The sequence below is a fragment of the Chanodichthys erythropterus genome, chromosome 6 (assembly GCF_024489055.1).
Source record: "Chanodichthys erythropterus isolate Z2021 chromosome 6, ASM2448905v1, whole genome shotgun sequence".
In the NCBI taxonomy this organism is placed as follows: Eukaryota; Metazoa; Chordata; class Actinopteri; order Cypriniformes; family Xenocyprididae; genus Chanodichthys; species Chanodichthys erythropterus.
Window position 1 is genome coordinate 32,122,452 of NC_090226.1, and position 18,566 is coordinate 32,141,017.

At 38.4% G+C, this 18,566-nt stretch overlaps 1 protein-coding gene across 1 annotated transcript; it reads left to right on the forward strand.

Annotated features, from left to right (window-relative positions):
* The first annotated feature begins 1,507 nt into the window (after positions 1 to 1,507).
* On the forward strand, positions 1,508 to 16,036 carry pmela (premelanosome protein a). Its single transcript, XM_067387500.1, has 12 exons — positions 1,508 to 1,597; positions 3,116 to 3,211; positions 5,812 to 5,958; positions 6,326 to 6,466; positions 6,724 to 6,885; positions 8,009 to 8,329; positions 8,452 to 8,952; positions 9,055 to 9,231; positions 10,948 to 11,050; positions 14,486 to 14,694; positions 14,798 to 14,885; positions 15,001 to 16,036. The coding sequence occupies exons 1-12, from the start codon at positions 1,528 to 1,530 to the stop codon at positions 15,149 to 15,151; spliced, it is 2,166 nt and encodes a 721-aa protein (XP_067243601.1). The 5' UTR covers positions 1,508 to 1,527; the 3' UTR covers positions 15,152 to 16,036.
* The last annotated feature ends 2,530 nt before the right edge of the window (positions 16,037 to 18,566 follow it).

Sequence of the window (18,566 nt, forward strand, 5' to 3'; positions counted from 1 at the left end):
CAAAACACCTGCAAAGGCCTTTAAATGGTCTCTCAGTCTAGTTCTGTAGGCTACACAATCATGGGGAAGACTGCTGACTTGACAGTTGTCCAAAAGACGACCATTGACACCTTGCACAAGGAGGGCAAGACACAAAAGGTCATTGCAAAAGAGGCTGGCTGTTCACAGAGCTCTGTGTCCAAGCACATTAATAGAGAGACGAAGGGAAGGAAAAGGTGTGGTAGAAAAAAGTGTACAAGCAATAGGGATAACTGCACCCTGGAGAGGATTGTGAAACAAAACCCATTCAAAAATGTGGGGGAGATTCACAAAGAGTGGACTGCAGCTGGAGTCAGTGCTTCAAGAACCACTACGCACAGACGAATGCAAGACATGGGTTTCAGCTGTCGCATTCCTTGAGTCAAGCCACTCTTGAACAACAGACAGCGTCAGAAGTGTCTCGCCTGGACTAAAGACAAAAAGGACTGGACTGCTGCTGAGTGGTCCAAAGTTATGTTCTCTGATTAAAGTAAATTTTGCATTTCCTTTGGAAATCAGGGTCCCAGAGTCTGGAGGAAGAGAGGAGAGGCACACAATCCACGTTGCCTGAGGTCCAGTGTAAAGTTTCCACAGTCAGTGATGGTTTGATGTGCCATGTCATCTGCTGGTGTTGGTCCACTGTGTTTTCTGAGGTCCAAGGTCAACGCAGCCGTATACCAGGAAGTTTTAGAGTACTTCATGCTTCCTGCTGCTAACCAACTTTACGGAGATGCATGCTGTACATGCTCATACTTTTCATGTTCATACTTTTCAGTTGTTCAAGATTTCTAAAAATCCTTTCTTTTTATTGGTCTTCAGTAAGACAGAGATACTGAATTTGGGATTTTTCTTAGTTGTCAGTTATAATCATCAAAATTAAAAGAAATAAACAATTGAAATATATCAGTCTGTGTGTAATGAATGAAAATAATATACAAGTTTCACTTTTTGAATGGAATTAGTCAAATAAATCAACTTTTTGGTGATATTCTAATTATATGACCAACACCTGTATTACATTAAAGGTGGAAAAAGACATGATTTTACTCGATTCATTTTTTACATCTCAAAAAGCTTTTAACAGTTTTAACTGGGGGTGTATTGACTTGTTATACCCACTGCATGTTAGCATTTAGAGTGATTACACATAAAATAGGAACAGGTAAAGTAGAAAACCCAAAGTTAAGCATCTTTAGTATTAAGTTCATTTTTTCCATTTCAAAAATTGAGGAACCGAGGTTACATGGCAATCATCTCCCTGCTGAATTTTACATTTTTCTTCATCATTCATTTGAAGAAACTTCTCACAAAACTAATTTTAATGATTTATTTGTAAAATGTTCCTAAACTACATTCTTCTTCAGGGTGTGGGAGGAGCCTGTTATTCACAAGTCTATGATGTCATACATTGGGGGTTTGGTTTTGGGTGCTGGTATTGAAGAATGTGCAAGACTCCTCATGGGTCTCTAGAGTACAGCTGGATCAGTGACTGTGGTGTTGTAGACATCAATGCATACAGCGATCATGTGGACGCCTCTCATCTTTCTAATCCTGACATTCTCCTCAGGAGCACTTTCACGTGAGTATTTCTGTTCTTTATATACTAAATACACGTTATGAGATGGAAAATGTTAATAGGAATCACAGAATGGACAAAAATTGAAAGTATGAAATATAGTAGTCAACATTCGAATTGGATCAAAAATGTTCGTCAAAGTTGTCATAAGAACTACTTTGTCCTAAGAAGAAGGTTTTGATCCACTTCAAATGTTGACTACTGTAGATACATTAAAGGAATGGTTTACCCAAAAATGAAGATTCTGTCATCATTTACTCACCCTCAGGTTGCAAACTTGTATAAATTTCTATTTTCTGTTGAACACAAAGGAAGATATTTTGAAAAATGTGGGGAACTGAAGAGTTCTGGGGTACCAATGACTTCCATAGTATTTTTTTCCTACTATGGAAGTCAATGGTGCCCCAAAGCGGCCCGGTTACAAAATATCTTCCTTTGTGTTTAGCAGAACAAAGAAATTTCTACAGGTTTGGAACAACTTGAGGGTGTGTAAATGATGACAGAATTTTCATTTTGGGGTGAACTATCCCTTTAATCAAACAATCACTCAAGAGTTGTTGTTTTTTTATCTTTCTTTTTTTTTTTTTTCCTATTTGAGTTAGATCCTTTTCCAGTTCTCTGTTCAAACCAATTCGATTTATTAACATTTTTATTTCAACCAATTGCTACAAGGCAATTTATCATAGTCTGACACTGAAAGAGGGATGTAGAAATGCAAATGATCAATCTTAAACACTTTATACAGCAACTACTGAAGAATCATTGTTTCATGTTTTATTCAATGTTTACCTTGCCTTTTCTTTGTAACCGTTTGTGAAATTTACTAGCAATTTTGGAGTGAATTTTTTATGCTAAAAATATATTGATTTGGATAAAAACATCTTCCAAATGAATAAAATGTAAAGGCAAGAAATGAGTCATAAAACGCATATAATTGCTTACACGTTCAGCTAAACGTACATTTAGACACCCACACACATACAACGTGATAAATGTAACGTCAGAGCTCAGCGGGATCTTATCCCAGCAGTGGGGATTACACTGGTACCCTCAGCTGAAAGTCACATGAAAAGGATTGAATGGGATTGTAGAGGTCGTGTGACTCTATTTGCCAACCCTCACATTCTCATGCTTTTTCATCTTCGACCTTTCCTCTTCAGTCCCTTATGAACTTAAGCCAACCTTAAGCAACTGAACTACATTATTTACTTACTTATGAACTTATGCCTATTTAAAGAAAAATAAACTTCTGAAATATCAATTCCATCATATCTAGATCTCATTTATATTTATGTATTTACTTAATATGCATCAATTGTAGTGTTTGTAGGGCTGCTATAAAGTTGAAGTATACGGGAATTAAATAAAGGTGCACTGCGCACATCTAATGATTTCTAATAATCAGGCCTGTTAGGAGAATGAGAAATCACGAAAACTAGAGTTGCCCCATGAACGGGTTTAAAAGAAGACCTGTGTGATTTTGAACAAAGAAATCACTATTTCTTTCCATCATTCTTCTAGAATCCAGAACTCGCTTTGCACATTATCGATCATGGAATTCCAAAATGTATCCAGTCTGGAGGGATGGAGATCCCAGATACAGAGATTGTTGGAAAGGTATTTGAGCACATACACAACTTAATTCACCCTTCATTTAGGTTTATTGCTCAGTCAGTGATTTGCACGCATTTTAGAAATATGTTAAAGCAGTTGTGGTGGATGGTAACAAAGTTTTTTTTACTTCATTACTGTAGCCTACTTAAATGCATTTTTCAAGTAGCCTATCTGTGCTTCATCTGAGTCAACAACTCACTGATTCAAATGATTTGGTCAGAGCGAGTCTCTAATGATTCACTGAAGTCCCAAGGGGTTTGATTTGATTCATATGCTTGCAGTTCGATTCTCATCTTGATTCAGTATAGATTCATTTGACTAAATATCAGGTACAGTAGGGCCTACATGTTAATTTTTCTCAAGGAAACAAATCACTCTCAACTAATGCTGTAAACAAACAGGGAAATCTGTCAGCTGGTATTATTATTAAAGGTTAAAATTAACAACTCATTCTTATACAGTTAATATAATACTGTTTTACAATAATCTTATATTTTTTAATTACAGGAGTAAAAAAATATAATAATTTTGTAATATAAACAAAATGCTCCTCTCTAGAGTTCATTTTTTTTTAGCTAACTACCATGCTACAGTATATGGTAATTGATTGGCTTTACATATTGTTTACAAGCTAGACGTCTTTCTGTGGTTTAAACACTCAACGATTACATGAGAGATGATACATTTCAGTAAGCTGTACTGTATCTTTCCACATACTTTCAGATGTTCATTCATGTTTATTTGGTGCTATAACTAGTCATAAAGAGGAAGACTGATCAGTTTACGAGCCACTTGAAATCAGGCGCTACAGCGATCTGCCATGCCACAATAAAGAGTGCTAAAACTGTAATTATTGTAATAAATTGTAATTCTATTATTGAATTTTGTAATAAAATTGACAATTTGAAAGCTGAGACTTTCTTTCATATCAAAGTAACCTGCTCTGTCTTGTGTGTCAGCGCTTTGTCACTATCACTTTATTTAGCATCCGTGTAGTCCTTATGTTTGGACTTATCGATCGTAATAAATTAATTCCAATTGAAACAAAAGTTGTCCATGTAAACGTAGCTACACTATATTGCCAAAAGTTTTGGGATGCCTGCCTTTACATGCACATGATCTGTAATGACATCCCATACTTAATCCGTAGGGTTTAATATGGAGTTGGCCCACCCTTTGCAGCTATAACAACTCTTCTGGGAAGGCTTTCCACAAGGTTTAGGAGTGTGTTTATGGGAATTTTTGACCATTCTTCTAGAAGTGTATTTGTGAGGTCAGGCAGTGATGTTGGATAAGAAAGCCTGGCTCAGTCTCCGCTCTAATTCATCCCAAAGGTGTTCTGTCGGGTTGAGGTCAGGTGCAGTCAAGTTCCTCCACACCAAACTCACTCATCCATGTCTTTATGGACCTTGCTTTGTGCACTGGTGCGCAGTCATGTTGGAACAGGAAGGGGCCATACCCAAACTGTTCCCACAAAGTTGGGAGCATGAAATTGTCCAAAATGTCTTGGTATGCTGAAGCATTAAGAGTTCCTTTCACTGGAACTAAGGGTTCAAGCCCAACCCCTGAAAAACAACCCCATACCATAATCCCCCTTCACCAAACTTTATACTCGGCACAATGCAGTCAGGCAAGTACCGTTCTCCTGACAACCACCAAACCCAGACTCGTCCATCAGATTGCCAGACAGAGAAGTGTGATTCGTCACTCCAGAGAACTCGTCTCCTCTGCTCTAGAGTCCAGTGGCGGAGTGCTTTAGACCACTGCATCCGTCGCTTTGCATTGCACTTGATGTAAGGCTTGTATGCAGCTGCTCTGCCATGGAAACCCATTCCTTGAAGCTCTCTACACACTGTTCTTGAGCTAATCTGAAGGCCACATGAAGTTTGGAGGTCTGTATCTATTGACTCTGCAGAAAGTTGGCGACTTCTGCGTACTGTGAGCCTCAGCATGCGCTGACCCCGCTCTGTGATTTTACGTGGCCTACCACTTCATGGCTGAGTTGCTGTTGTTCCCAATTGCTTCCACTTTGTTATGATACCACTAACAGTTGACCGTGGAATATTTAGTAGTGAGGAAATTTCAGGAATGGACTTATTGCACAGGTGGCAAACTATCACGGTACCACGCTTGACTTCACTGAACTCCTGAGAGCGAACCATTCTTTCACAAATGTTTGTAGAAGCAGTCTGCATGCTTAGGTGCTTGATTTTATACACCTGTGGCCATGAAAGTGATTGGAACACCTGAATTCAATGATTTGGAGGGGTGTCCCAATACTTTTGTAAATATAGTGTACGTCGATTGAGTGAGTCTGAGGTTTGGCAGCCCTGGTTTTAGCCTCTTGAATGTCCACATCATTGTGTATTACCGTGTGAATGGTGTAGGTTTTAAACATAACACGAAAATAACGCCCATGCATCTTCATGCCGTAGCAGTTTCAAATGATATAAAACTATTCTTTTTACACCATGTTTGCATATGAATAAATTAGGATATGCTAAGTGGAAATTATTTATTGATATTTTTTACTTTCTATAAGAAGAAATGCTAAACCTACTACCTTTCTTTTAAACTGTCTGGAAAACCTTCTTTTGTCATAGGCGGAGAGGTGACATTTGAAGTCAGAAGTGATTCTCCAACGCTGACAGGAGCCAAAGCCACTTTCAACATTGATGTTGGTTTCCCTCAGAACCAGACAGTACTTCCTGATGGACAGGTGGTGTGGGCGAGAAACTGTACCATTAATGGTTAGTTATCCAACCTTCTTTAATACGATATACAGTAGTCAACATTTGAAGTGGATCAAAAAAGTTAATTAAAGTTGTCCTAAGAAGAAGGTTTTAGGACAACTTTGATGAAAGGTTTTGATCCACTTCAGATGTTGACTACTATATTTACATTATATAATATTTTAATCATGCACCACCATTGATCAAAGTTTTGTAATGTATTTACAAACAAATATTGTTTTTGTATGTTATGTATATTTTATGTAAAGAAAAATGTGTTTTTTATGTATACAGCACTTGTTATTGCCTGTAAATAAAGTGCTGCCATGTGATTCTTGAAAATGGATATTATCTACACCTAAAATGAATTAAATTTGTCTTTTAGGAACATCATATACTATGGGCCAGACTGTATACCCTGAGTCCAACATCCCTCAAGAATGGACAGGTGTCTTTCCTGACAGGACACCCTTCACTAAGATCTCTACCAAAAAGCCCCGTTTCATCTATGTATGGAAGACGTTGGGTAAGAGCATGTTTAAACCTGTAGTCTTATTCTAGTCTTATTCTAGTCTCATATATAGAAACATACAAACATAGTGGAGAGACAGATTAATGTATGCAAGTGGGATCAACAAACCATTATGAAGACTTTAGAGAATTAGGGGCTTCTTATCAACCATTTAATTTAAATCATTTCTCTTTGACTTTAGAGGTAGCTTGGTTGGTTGATTATTGGTTGATAATTTTTTAGTTACTCTTTTCATTGTTTCTCTCTTTTAGGAAAATATTGGCAGGTGGCTGATGGTCCCTCCTCTCTACTGACTATTGAAACAGACAATGTGCCTCTTGGTTCTTATAACATGGAAGTGGTAATTTATCACTGCCGTGGCAAAGACAAGTTCATTCCCCTTGGTTATTCATCTACCCAGTTCTCCATCACTGGTGAGTAGTTTGAAAACTGCACATTTTTCTACACTCTTAAAAATAAAGATTCCAAAAGGTTTTGTTTGTTTGTTTTTGTTTTTGCAGCAATGCCATAGAAGAACCATTTTTGGTTTCCCAAAGAACCTTTCAGTGAACCATTTTTTCTTTGTGTGGAGAACATTTAAATAATCTAAAGAACTTTTACCACTATAAAAAACCTTTTGTGGAATGGAAAAATTCCATGAAGGTTTTTCATCGGACCACAGATCCCAAGAAAGAACTTTTACTTTTAAGAGTGTAGGGATCCTCTTATCATCTGTGTCCTTAAAAACATTAAGCCTAGTTTGTTCACCAGACATTGTAGTAAGTTAAGGTAGTTCATGGCGTTGAAGCATTAGTTCACCCTCATGTCGTAGATATTTTTGATGAAATCCAAGAGGTTTTTTTTTTTTATCTCCCATAGAAAGCAATGAAATTACCACACTGAAGGTCCAGAAAAGTAGTAAAGACATCGTTAAAATAGTCCATGTGACTGCAGTGGTTCAACCTTAATGTTATGAAGAGACTAGAATACTTTTTGTGTGCAAAAACAAAACAAGTTCCGTGTCTACGTCTGAACGCTGGATCAGTATTGGCCGACAGCGTTCGTGTGAGCAGCACGACGCATGCATGTGATGCTGATGCAGGAGCCTGCCAATCCAGAGTCGGCGTTCTGACGGAATGCAATGTGTCTTCAACGTAAACTGCGTAGGAGAATGACAGGGTAGAGAGGAAATTGTTGAATAAAGACGTTTTGTGTACACAAAAAGTATTCTCGTCACTTCATAAAGTTAAGGTTGAACCACTGTAGTCATGTTGACTATTTTATCGATGTCTTTACTACTTCTCTGGACCTTCAATGTGGTTATTTCGTTGCTTTCTATGGGAGAAAAAAACTTGGATTGCATCAAAAATGTCTTAATTTGTGTTCTGAAGATGAATGAAGGTCTTACAGGTTTGGAACAACATGAGGGTGAGTAACTAATGACAGAAATTTCATTTTTGAGTTAACTAACCCTTTAAGACACTGCCTAGGACTGAACTGGAGAGTAGTCAATGCAACCAATGCAAGCACCTAATGATATTTCCTCCTCTTCTCTAGACCAGATCCCTTTCGCAATGACATTATCCCAGGTTGGTGACATCAACCAGAGTGACCAAAGCTTTATCCAGAACAGAGCTGTCTCCTTTAGCATTAATTTGCATGACCCGAGCCAGTATCTCAGTGGATCAGACATCAGCTTCAACTGGGATTTCGGTGACAATAGTGGAACTCTCATCTCTCGAGAAACGACCGTTACCCACACATACCTTACAACCGGTTCCTTCAGGCCTCAGGTGGTTTTGATGGCAGCCATCTCAAATGGTTGTCAGGTCAGTCCAACTCCAGCTGCCACTGTTGTTCCTCCTGTTCCTCTCACAGGTATATTTCATGTCATTTCATGGACAAGTCTTAGTCCAAAAAGTGTTTTGAAGAGATTTTAGAATGGAATTCCCATTTACATCCAAAGTATTCATCCGTTGGTGCCTTTTCCCTTTTATCAGATGAAGCTACATCAGTGGAAAGCATTGTGCTGAGTGTTTCTCCTCAGTCTGTTGATGTCATGCCAGCGGCAGAGGAAGGAGTTGCAGCGGCTGTCACTGTAGCTGCCAACGATTTGGCAGTGGCAGCAACTGACACAGCAGCAGAATTAGATGCTGCTGCTCAGGAGGTTGCTGTAGACACAGCTGTGGCTGAAGCTGACAGCACCGCTGCAGTTATGGTCGCCACATCTGCAGCTATTGAGGCTCAACCTGCGACAGAACTTCCTGTGGCTGACATCAATCTGGCAGCCACAGTTCTCCCAGAACCCCCTGCTGCTGTAGTTGACACGACCTCTGTCCAGACAGTCATAGAAACAGTGGCTGATGATGCAACAATCGTCATCATCACCCCTGAGGCAGTGGCCGCTGATGTCGTAGCATCTGTTATACCTGCAGCAGAAGACATAGAGGCAGTTAATGCAGCCGCTGCTGGAGTCAGCGAGGCAACCGAAGCCATCACTGGTGAAACACTTTATATCGATGAACATAACTTTAAAAAAGAAGTCCATAGCCAGTTAATTAAGTTGTGTATTTAATCTATTTCCATTGGTGCTTTAATTGCAGATGTAACTAGCATACCTGAGGCAGCAGTGAGTGAATTAGAAGCTGAACTGGTGGCGGGAACTGAAGCAACACAGGCAACTCTAGTCATTGCAAAGCGGCAAGCACCAGAAATGCCAGCAGAAACAAACTGTGTGATTTATCGTTATGGCTCCTTGTCTACAACTCTTACAGTTATCCGTGAGTACTTTTTTTTATAATCACTAAACAATACTATTACACTTGAAAATTAATCTTTTGGGCATCATTGTTCCCAGAGAGGAAACAAAAAATCTATACAAAAGTCTCTTGTTGATCTTTAAATTTCAGCCAACTTGAACTTTGCTTCACTTCAGCATTAAGCTCAAAGTATATTTCACTTTTTAAGCGTATGCGAGCGTATAGTGCACGTGACACGAATTTCGTCATCAGAAGAGTATGCACGTACTGTACGAGCACCGAAGGTCATGAGAAATTGAGTTCCCCCCAGGAATTGGGTCTCCTTTAAGACCTAGGCTGTAATGCCTGATCAAAAGTTTTTATTGCAATGTCTTCTTGACTAATTTTAACCTACTTAACTATTGTATGGTGTTTATTACATTAAGTGCACACACAACATGCTTGAAATATAAAATAAATGCCTATGTATTGCATAATAAAACAAACTGGAAACACATGCCTAACAATGTATTTTTTATAAGGATAAGGATTGTTGCAACACACTATGTTCTGTAAAAGGTAATTTAATATTAATTTCACACAATAATAGCAATGTGGTATAGTGTATAATAATACTATAATACATTTTAATAAATTAGTTGTAATGCTAAGTACACACAAACATTGGGAACTATATTGGAAGCAAAAAACATACCTAATATAATATAAGCTAAACTAGTAGGCTAATCGGGTACATAAGCTAACTAAAAATGAAAACCAGTAAGAATGAGAGATGCTTGATTTCACAACCTGTAGCTTCAGTTATATACTAGTATATGAACCATGAAATTTAAAAGACATTAATGGTCATTATAACACATTTTAAAAGATATAAATCATAATGTAATTTTGCTGGAATTGTAATCAGGCGCTAAAAATGCTACCCATTAAAGGTCAGTTGAACCAATGGGATCGCTCGGGGTCCTAAAGGCGACCCGATTCCTGGGGGGAGTCGATTTCTCACCACACCAGATTTTTGTAACCGCGCGTAATTTATACATTTAATATTGTGCAGTAATTAGTTTATCCATAAGGTGGCAACCATGCCCTGGGGGCGTCAATTCACAAGTAGGCGAAGAAAGCTTGCATAAACAGAACAGACGCGGAACACATGCAAGCTACAGCTACAATGAAGGCCTATATAGATGACACATTGTGCAAAGAGGTTAGAAAGTACCCTCATTTGTATAACTCTAGCAGGAAAGAATACAAAGATGTTTACATGGGCGAGACATTGCTCAAAACGAATGCCTGTGTACTTGGTACGAGTCAAATGAAATATACTTTGCAAGGCTATGCGTTCGACTGAGTGTACACATAAAAAAGTATACCCAGGGCTTCACTGGCCTGGCTTAACTGTCAAGTGTTTCACTCAGAACCTCATATAATGACAACAAGAATTGTGTAGCATTATCAAGACCATGTTAAAACACTGTTGCACTAATGTGTCTCTTATCTACGATAAAAGATAAAAGTGGCATACAAATATGCTATGAACACTGTACTAATGGTAAACAGGTTTTCACATGTATTATGATGATACCTTTAAATGACTGATAAAAAGAAGCATGCAGTTACTTCTACCTCAACTTTAGTGTCTAGACTGTTGTGTAAATTTAAATCTAACTGTGCAAAAGCACAAAAACAGCCTGTCTACAAATGTTTAATATTCTCTGCATTTATGTTTTCCCCCATCAGAGGGAATAGAGAGTGTTGAGATTGTGGAAGTGAATAATGTGGTGATCATGGCCACAGAGCTGGAGCAAAATGCTGTGGATCTTACAGTCACATGTCAGGGAAGGTAAATATTCATTCACTGTAATTTATTTTTATAGACTGTTCATAGCTGCTTTATAATAGTCTCAAAGTCGGCATGAAACTGAAGTGCGATAGACTTTTCTTAACTATTGAATGAATGAGTCTTTTATATCGCACTTACTATGTACTACTGTACATCCAAAGCAATTTACAATCATATCAGGAAGAGTCTCACCTCAACCACCACCAGTGGGCAGCATTTAACTGGATGATGCAATGGCAGCCACAGTACAATGACGTCACTGTGCTCACCACACACCAGCTGTAGGTGATAGAGCCAATCCAATGTTTGCGGATTATTAGGAGGTCATGATTGATAAGGGCTAATGGAGGGAATGTGGCCAGGACACCAGAGTTACCCCCTACTCTTTACGAGAAGTTTTATGGGTTTTTTTTAAGGCCACAGAGAGTGAGGACCTCAGTTTAACATCTCATCCAATGGATGGTGCTTGTTATGGTATAGTGTCCCTTTCACAACATTGGGGCGTTAGGACCCACAAAGACCACAGGGTGAGCTGCTGCTGGCCTCACCAACACCTCTTCCAGAAGATATCTAAGCCGTGTTTACACCTAGTATTAAGATGCATTTTGGTTGATTGGATCACAAGTGGATGGCACTAAATACAGATGCAAATGCAGTCTAAAATGTTTTGAGTTTGTCAACTTTCGGCGACTTCCAACGCTTGTAGTCGAATGCGTTCGAACAGACACAAAAGGCCGCCTACTCTTCACCTACTGACCTAATGCGTATTGGTCAGTAGGCGTACATAGGGTCCTATCATACATCCGGCACAATGTGACGCCAGGCACGACGCAAGTGCTTTTTTGGTAGTTTCAGCCCGTGTGTGTCTCATACGTCCTGAAAAGTGAAGCTGCGGGCTCTTTGATCGCCCCCTGGAGGCTGGATGCAGTACCGGTCATAAACCCCGCCCTCTCAATGCAGTCGAATGAGACTTCAGTGAAAACTTAAAAATAAATTCTGCTTCAAATAAAACTTTCTGAAAGATGGTTTTGGTCATTTAAGGTAGTTGTTATCACGCTGATATATATTCAATTGTTCGTTTTTGTGATGATTTAGATTTTAGCTAGCAATTTGATGCTATAAAAACGGGGCGTGACGTCATGATTCGAAGTTGATTGACAGCTTGTCTGAGGACTGTCGGAGCTTCGAGGGGAGATTGAAGATGTATTAACTGTTAGTTTTCGATTTCTTTGTTATTTAACACCAACAAAATGAGTTGTTCAGCAGTAAACTGTATTAACTGACCTACAGGATCTGACGGATCACTGAACTTTTTTTCTGTAACATTAAATGTGTTAACCATGTCGGGAAAAAGCAGGTGATCGTTATCTGGCAGTTACTTATTATTTTTATGGGTATAAAATAATAATTAGCTGGACAAAACTGATAGCCTACTCTAATTACAGCAGTCGATCTCCTGTAACGTTAGTTCAACTTGATTTAAAATGGCAGGACCGTTTCTGACGATTTAGAGTTGTTTCTAGTGGCATATTATATTGAGTTTATCTACTGAATTTGCTGTTTCAAAAATATTATTGCTCTAGAAACAGAATAGACTATTATTTTATTGTGTATAATTTTTATAGTCTATTTAAAATATACATGAATGATGACACAGTCGTCCAAGGACGATACCTTATGCGCATGCCCAGGTTGCAAACCTTTTTTTTTATGACGTTTTTGCATAACATGTCAGCGCCCATCGTCAGCCATTTTGGCCTCAGTTCATTACAATGGAAGGAAGCGGCGTTGCGTCGTCCATCTTTTTTTACAGTCTCTGTTTCAGCCCAACACAGTTATCATTTTCACGTCCTGCGTTTAAATAGCAAATGCACTCTCGCTCATCTGTTCGCCCATGGGTGTGCTGGTCTGAAAACGAGGTGTGTTCAGGTGCATTGTTGGCGTGTTGCTATTGCGAGGCAACTGAAAACGACTGCACCATTGACCATCAAAAACCTGGTCTAAAGTCAATGGCGCAGTATTTTTTGGTTATTTAAAGGGCGCGTTAGTAATATGTGCCTTTAGGCGTGTGCACAACCCGCGCACACTCTGCCTATTACACACACAGGGATGCACATCAGCACACAAACATGCCAAATATTAAAAATAAAAGGATAACAGCGCTTTAATCTCGTGTACGAGCAGATCCGTTTCCTCTCTGGAGAAGTGTTCAGTCTTTCTGCTTGCAAATTCCACTATGTAAATAGCAATCTGCCATGGTGCAAGCGCACCTGGCTTTTAAAGGGAATGGGAGATGAGACTCTTTATTGAGAGTTTATTGCACATTACGCCCAAAACACACCCATGACTCATTAAAAGAATAGGTACAACACTTTTGAACCATGCATCTTGTGCACCAACCATTTTTTCCGTTGTTAAACTAGCAAAAGTGGATTCGGACACGCCCTAAGTGCACCTGCACCATGTGCTTCAGACCATGTACTGTGTTGCTCATTAAAAAAAGGGCCCAATATGTTGTATAAATGCAACTACATTGTATTGTTCAATGCGTACATTATGATAAGCGCACTAGCCAGATGGGATTAAACTTTGTCGGCTGAAGACCCAAGTTTGGTTTGAAGATGAAAAACATACCAAGCACAATGTTGTCTCATCATTCCTGATTTCTAACACACACTCACACGGCCGGTCTTGTAGCTGTCAGAGCAGAAACGAAAGCTGATGCTCTCCATATGTTTTTCCGTCATCTCCGGTCACATTTATATGTAAATTGTGTGAACTTTTTTTGTCCATTAGATCAAAAGATCTGAAAAAAACATACATTTACCCATCCATAGACCCCCCCCATTTGAAGTGGTTGAAAGTGGAAAAAAAAGGATTAAAACTTCAGGTGTGAACAAGAAATGTGTCTCCCTCATCTACTTGTGATCCAATCGTCCAAAACGCATCTTAATACCAGGTGTAAACAGGGTCCCAGTTTTCACAGGAGCTCTCCCATCCATGTACAGACCAGGCTCAATCCTGCTTAGCTTCAGTGGGCAACCAGTCTTGGGCTGCAAGGTGATATGGCTGTGGCTATTGTGACGTAGAGCCGAGTGAAATTACTTCTGAAACAAGAACAAATGTAGGATGGGATTTTGTTCATGGGGAATTGATTGGATGGTTTTGGTTTGCTATTGGTGGATTTGATGTGAGTGACAGGTTGCCCCGCCCTCACGCCAGTAAACACATCATCAGAGAAGAGATGTTGCTGCAAAAGGGATGGGAAGTTATTTTGGTTAAAGATTATGAGGGCACAAAATATCTGCATGAATAATTTATACTAAATCCTGCAATATTCATAAAACAATAAGAATTGACCATTTTGATTTCACAGTTACTTTAAATGGGTAATAATGATGACTGGTCATTATTTTTGTTATATTTGCTTTTCAGCCTTCCTAGTCAAGTGTGCACCGTGGTGTCTGACGCTGACTGCACAAGTCCTGTTCAGAGCCTGCAGTGTAATGATGTGACGCCAACACCCGAGTGTCAGATGGTGCTGCGACAGTTTTTCAACAACTCTGGCACCTTCTGTATCAACGTGTCTCTGACCAATGACGTCAGCTTGGCTGTAACCAGTGCAATGCTCAGTGTGGCTATAGGCAAGTGTCACATAAATTCAAAGCATAATAAACATTTCTTTTCCTGAACCTGCCCTAGAACCTCACTACTCTTTGTGCACAACTTTTCTTCTTAAAACCGTAGACACAAATTCATCAAGGAATACGGCTGGAGCAATACTGGGAGTCCTGGTTCTTATTTGTGCTGTGGGGGCCATTGCTTTTACATACAAGTAAGACGCCAATATTAATTTAATCAAAATATATATTAAGAATTTATTGTATGCTGCCTAATTAAAATGAAATAATGCCAAATGACAGTAACCTTTGAAGTATGTTTTCACGCAGGCGGTTTAAGGAGTACCATCCACTGAGGGAAGATAATAGCAGCAACAGTTTCGGTTCTGGAAGAAGCTCAGTGTCTTTAATGCTGTGGAACCTTCTGAGCCAGAGATCCACTGCAGAGAGCCGTCCACTCCTGCTGGGACGGGTGGTGTGAAAGCCGCCCGCTCCCGCTTAAAGGCCTATTACATAGTCTGTACAATCTCTCAACAAGAGAATATAATATAAACAATGAGGGCCTCATTGTACTGTATTAACAAAAATGTCATATGTAACATGCCTCAACTTATTGCAGCATAATTTCAGAGTACTGTATGTTGTGTATGTCGTCATAAAAACAAGTTGCAGATATTTCCTGTCAATGGCTAGCTTCTAGCTTTCTTCCCTTCAGTATTTGTTACGACCCCAGGTGTCAATCAAGAAGTTGTAACACTAACTATTAAAAATATACTTTAAGTGCAGTGCAAAAGGCAATGCGATGTGATTCAAAAAGTGTTTACTTACATTAAATTAAAACAATACAAGACTAACTCGCTCATAACCAACTACGCCGACATGCAAGAAGAAGAAAAAACATACAGAATTAAAAGTGAAGTCTTTAGAAACCCAAACTAATTCACTCTCTAACAAGAACCGAAGTACACTCACCCTGTACCTAACAGTAATGTGGATAATAGGGCAGGAGTATCTTCATTTATTATAGGGAATGTAAATATAAGCACCCACTGCAAACTGCTTGATAGGAATATTGTCCTATTGTCCTTCAAATAATCTATTAAATAAATGTTCAGCATTTATACAACAGTACAAGTAAATTGATATTAACATTTAACCATTAATAATTAAAAATATTATGTATTTTCCCCAATTACCTTGGTAGAACTAGCATGTCATTATAATACTCTTATTCCATTGTAATTGATTTATCAGTCATTTGCATTTTCAACATATCACGTGTTGTTTGATATCGACCCGTGAGGCCTGATGTTTTATTTATAATGGAAAATGCCCACACTAATGACTTATAACCCCTAAATAAAAACATTTCCTATCACTGTCTTGGCTCCAGCCCTTTTGTTACTTGTTTATTTAATTGCTTGAAGTAATTGCAGTGACAGAAATGTGTGCAAAGCAGCTAACAAACAGTATATTTACAGTATATTACTTATAAAATGTAAATATGTTATATCTGGGTTTTTACAGTGTCCGATGAGGAAATTTGTTTCATGGCTGTCTGCTCTGTTTTCTTCAGTTTGTTTTTGTTGGATTATATCTCTCTGGCTTTGACACTTGTTTATTGGGGACTGAATTGGTTTGATGTGATTTCATAAGGGTCTAATGAAGTCAAATGGGGTCTGAAAGTGCTCTAATACAGTGAATCTCAACCTTTTTTGAGTAATAGACATCCATCATATTTGGAACCATCCTCAAGGACCCCAGAATAAAATTGGCTCATCGTTATCCTTAATGTCTTTGTGAAGACAAAATGCAATCAAGTATAATTTACTACTACATTAGTTGACTTGTCCTATGTTTAGTCATATAGTCAGTTATATTATCTTCTTCTTTTATGGGAACATGTCAAATGTCAAAATATACAAAAATTCTTATTCAGAAATTCAAAATTCTTATTTTATAAGGACCCCATGGCACACAGCAAAATCCCCAGAGTTAAAAACTCTGCTCATAGTACATATGGTCCCTCTCTAAATAGTGTTAAAATAACACTGAAGCAGAATTAAATTGAATGAGATAATTAAGCAATTAAGTAATGATTGTGCATTAGTGATGAACGCCTGCTGTTAACAAGCAGAATCACTGAAGAAATAAAAAAAACAAGAACTACAAGTGACTTAAGTCACAGCCTTATTAATTGCTTAATTATCTTGTTAACTTTAACTCTGCTTCATTGTTACTTTAACACTATTTAGAGAGGGAGCATATGTACTCTGAGCAGAGTTGATTTAACTCTGGGGACTTTGCTGTGTATTCTGTAAAGGACCACTAGGGGTCCATGGACCCCTGGTTGAGAAACACTGCTCTAATATGATCTGTCTGAGATATTATTTTTCATGTCTTCATCTGATTTACTTTTTTTGACAAGAAAACTTCCAGCATTTAAAACTGTTTTTATACTTTCAGCCCAGTCTTTGTCAAGCCAACATCAAAGTTTGTCTTTAAAAAATTTACTATATTGTTATTCTTCTACTAAATTGTCTAATTGTAACTCCTCCTAGAGAGCTTTCAAGCTACAACCTCCGGAGCAATAACCAAGAATACTTCAGCAACCTTGTCTTTCATCTTACATTGGCTTTCATTTGTCTAACATCGCCCAGCATCATGTTGCAAGTGGGGAGCTAAGTATGCTAAAACATATTATATATTACACGTTAGACTTATAAAAGAGACTAGAAATATGTAAGACCATGTTAAAATCATGCTAAAACAGGCTAGCAACAAACTATCATCAAGCTAAAACATGCTAGTACAGGCTAGAACATTCAATTAACTATTATCTATACCAGTCTGGATGGGTCAGATAAGGAAGACATCCAGAATGTGCAGAGTTGTGTTTCCAGAAAGAGGTTTGGGTTACACTGTTTTAAAGGTGCCATCGAACGCTTTTTTTACAAGATGTAATATAAGTCTAAGGTGTCTCCTGAATGTGTCTGTGAAGTTGCAGCTCAAAATACCCCATAGTTTTTTTTTAATAAATTTTTTTAACTGCCTATTTTGAGGCATAATTAGAAATGCACCGATTCAGGCTGCGGCCCCTTTAATTGCTCTCGCTCTCCGCCCCCTCCCGAGCTCTGGACTCTATCACAGCATAAACAAAGTTCACACAGCTAATATAACCCTCAAAATGGATCTTTACAAAGTGTCCGTCATGCAGCATGTCTAAGTACAACATAAGAACAGTGTTTAATTGGATGTTTACATTTGATTCTGAATGAGTTTGATAGTGCTCTGTGGCTAATGGCTAATGCTACACTGTTGGAGAGATTTATGAAGAATGAAGTTGTGTTTATGAATTATACAGACTGCAAGTGTTTAAAAATGAAAATAGTGACGGCTCTTGTCTCCTTGAATACAGTAAGAAACGATGGTAACTTTAACCACATTTAACAGTACATTAGCAACATGCTAACAAAACATTTAGAAAGACAATTTACAAATATCACTAAAAATATCATGATATCATGAATCATGTCAGTTATTATCGCTCCATCTGCCGTTTTTCGCTATTGTTCTTGCTTGCTTACCTAGTCTGATGATTCAGCTGTGCACAGATCCAGATGTTAATACTGACTGCCCTTGTCTAATGCCTGAATCATGGGCTGGCATATGCAAATATTGGGGGCGTACATATTAATGATCCCGACTGTTACGTGACAGTCAGTGTTATGTTGAAATTCGCCTGTTCTTTGGAGGTCTTTTAAACAAATGAGATTTACATAAGAAGGAGGAAACAATGGAGTTTGAGACTCACTGTATGTAATTTCCATGTACTGAACTCTTGTTATTCAACTATGCCGAGGTAAATTCAATTTTCAATTCGATGGCACCTTTAA

What these genes read in the sequence shown, in the direction of transcription:
- pmela (XM_067387500.1), top strand. Translation starts at nt 1,528, where the DNA reads ATGCATACAGCGATCATGTGGACGCCTCTCATCTTTCTAATCCTGACA. An exon ending in TACCCAGTTCTCCATCACTG is followed by an intron (nt 6,886 to 8,008) that starts GTGAGTAGTTTG and finishes CCTCTTCTCTAG; the next exon opens with ACCAGATCCCTTTCGCAATG. An exon ending in AATGCTCAGTGTGGCTATAG is followed by an intron (nt 14,695 to 14,797) that starts GCAAGTGTCACA and finishes TTAAAACCGTAG; the next exon opens with ACACAAATTCATCAAGGAAT.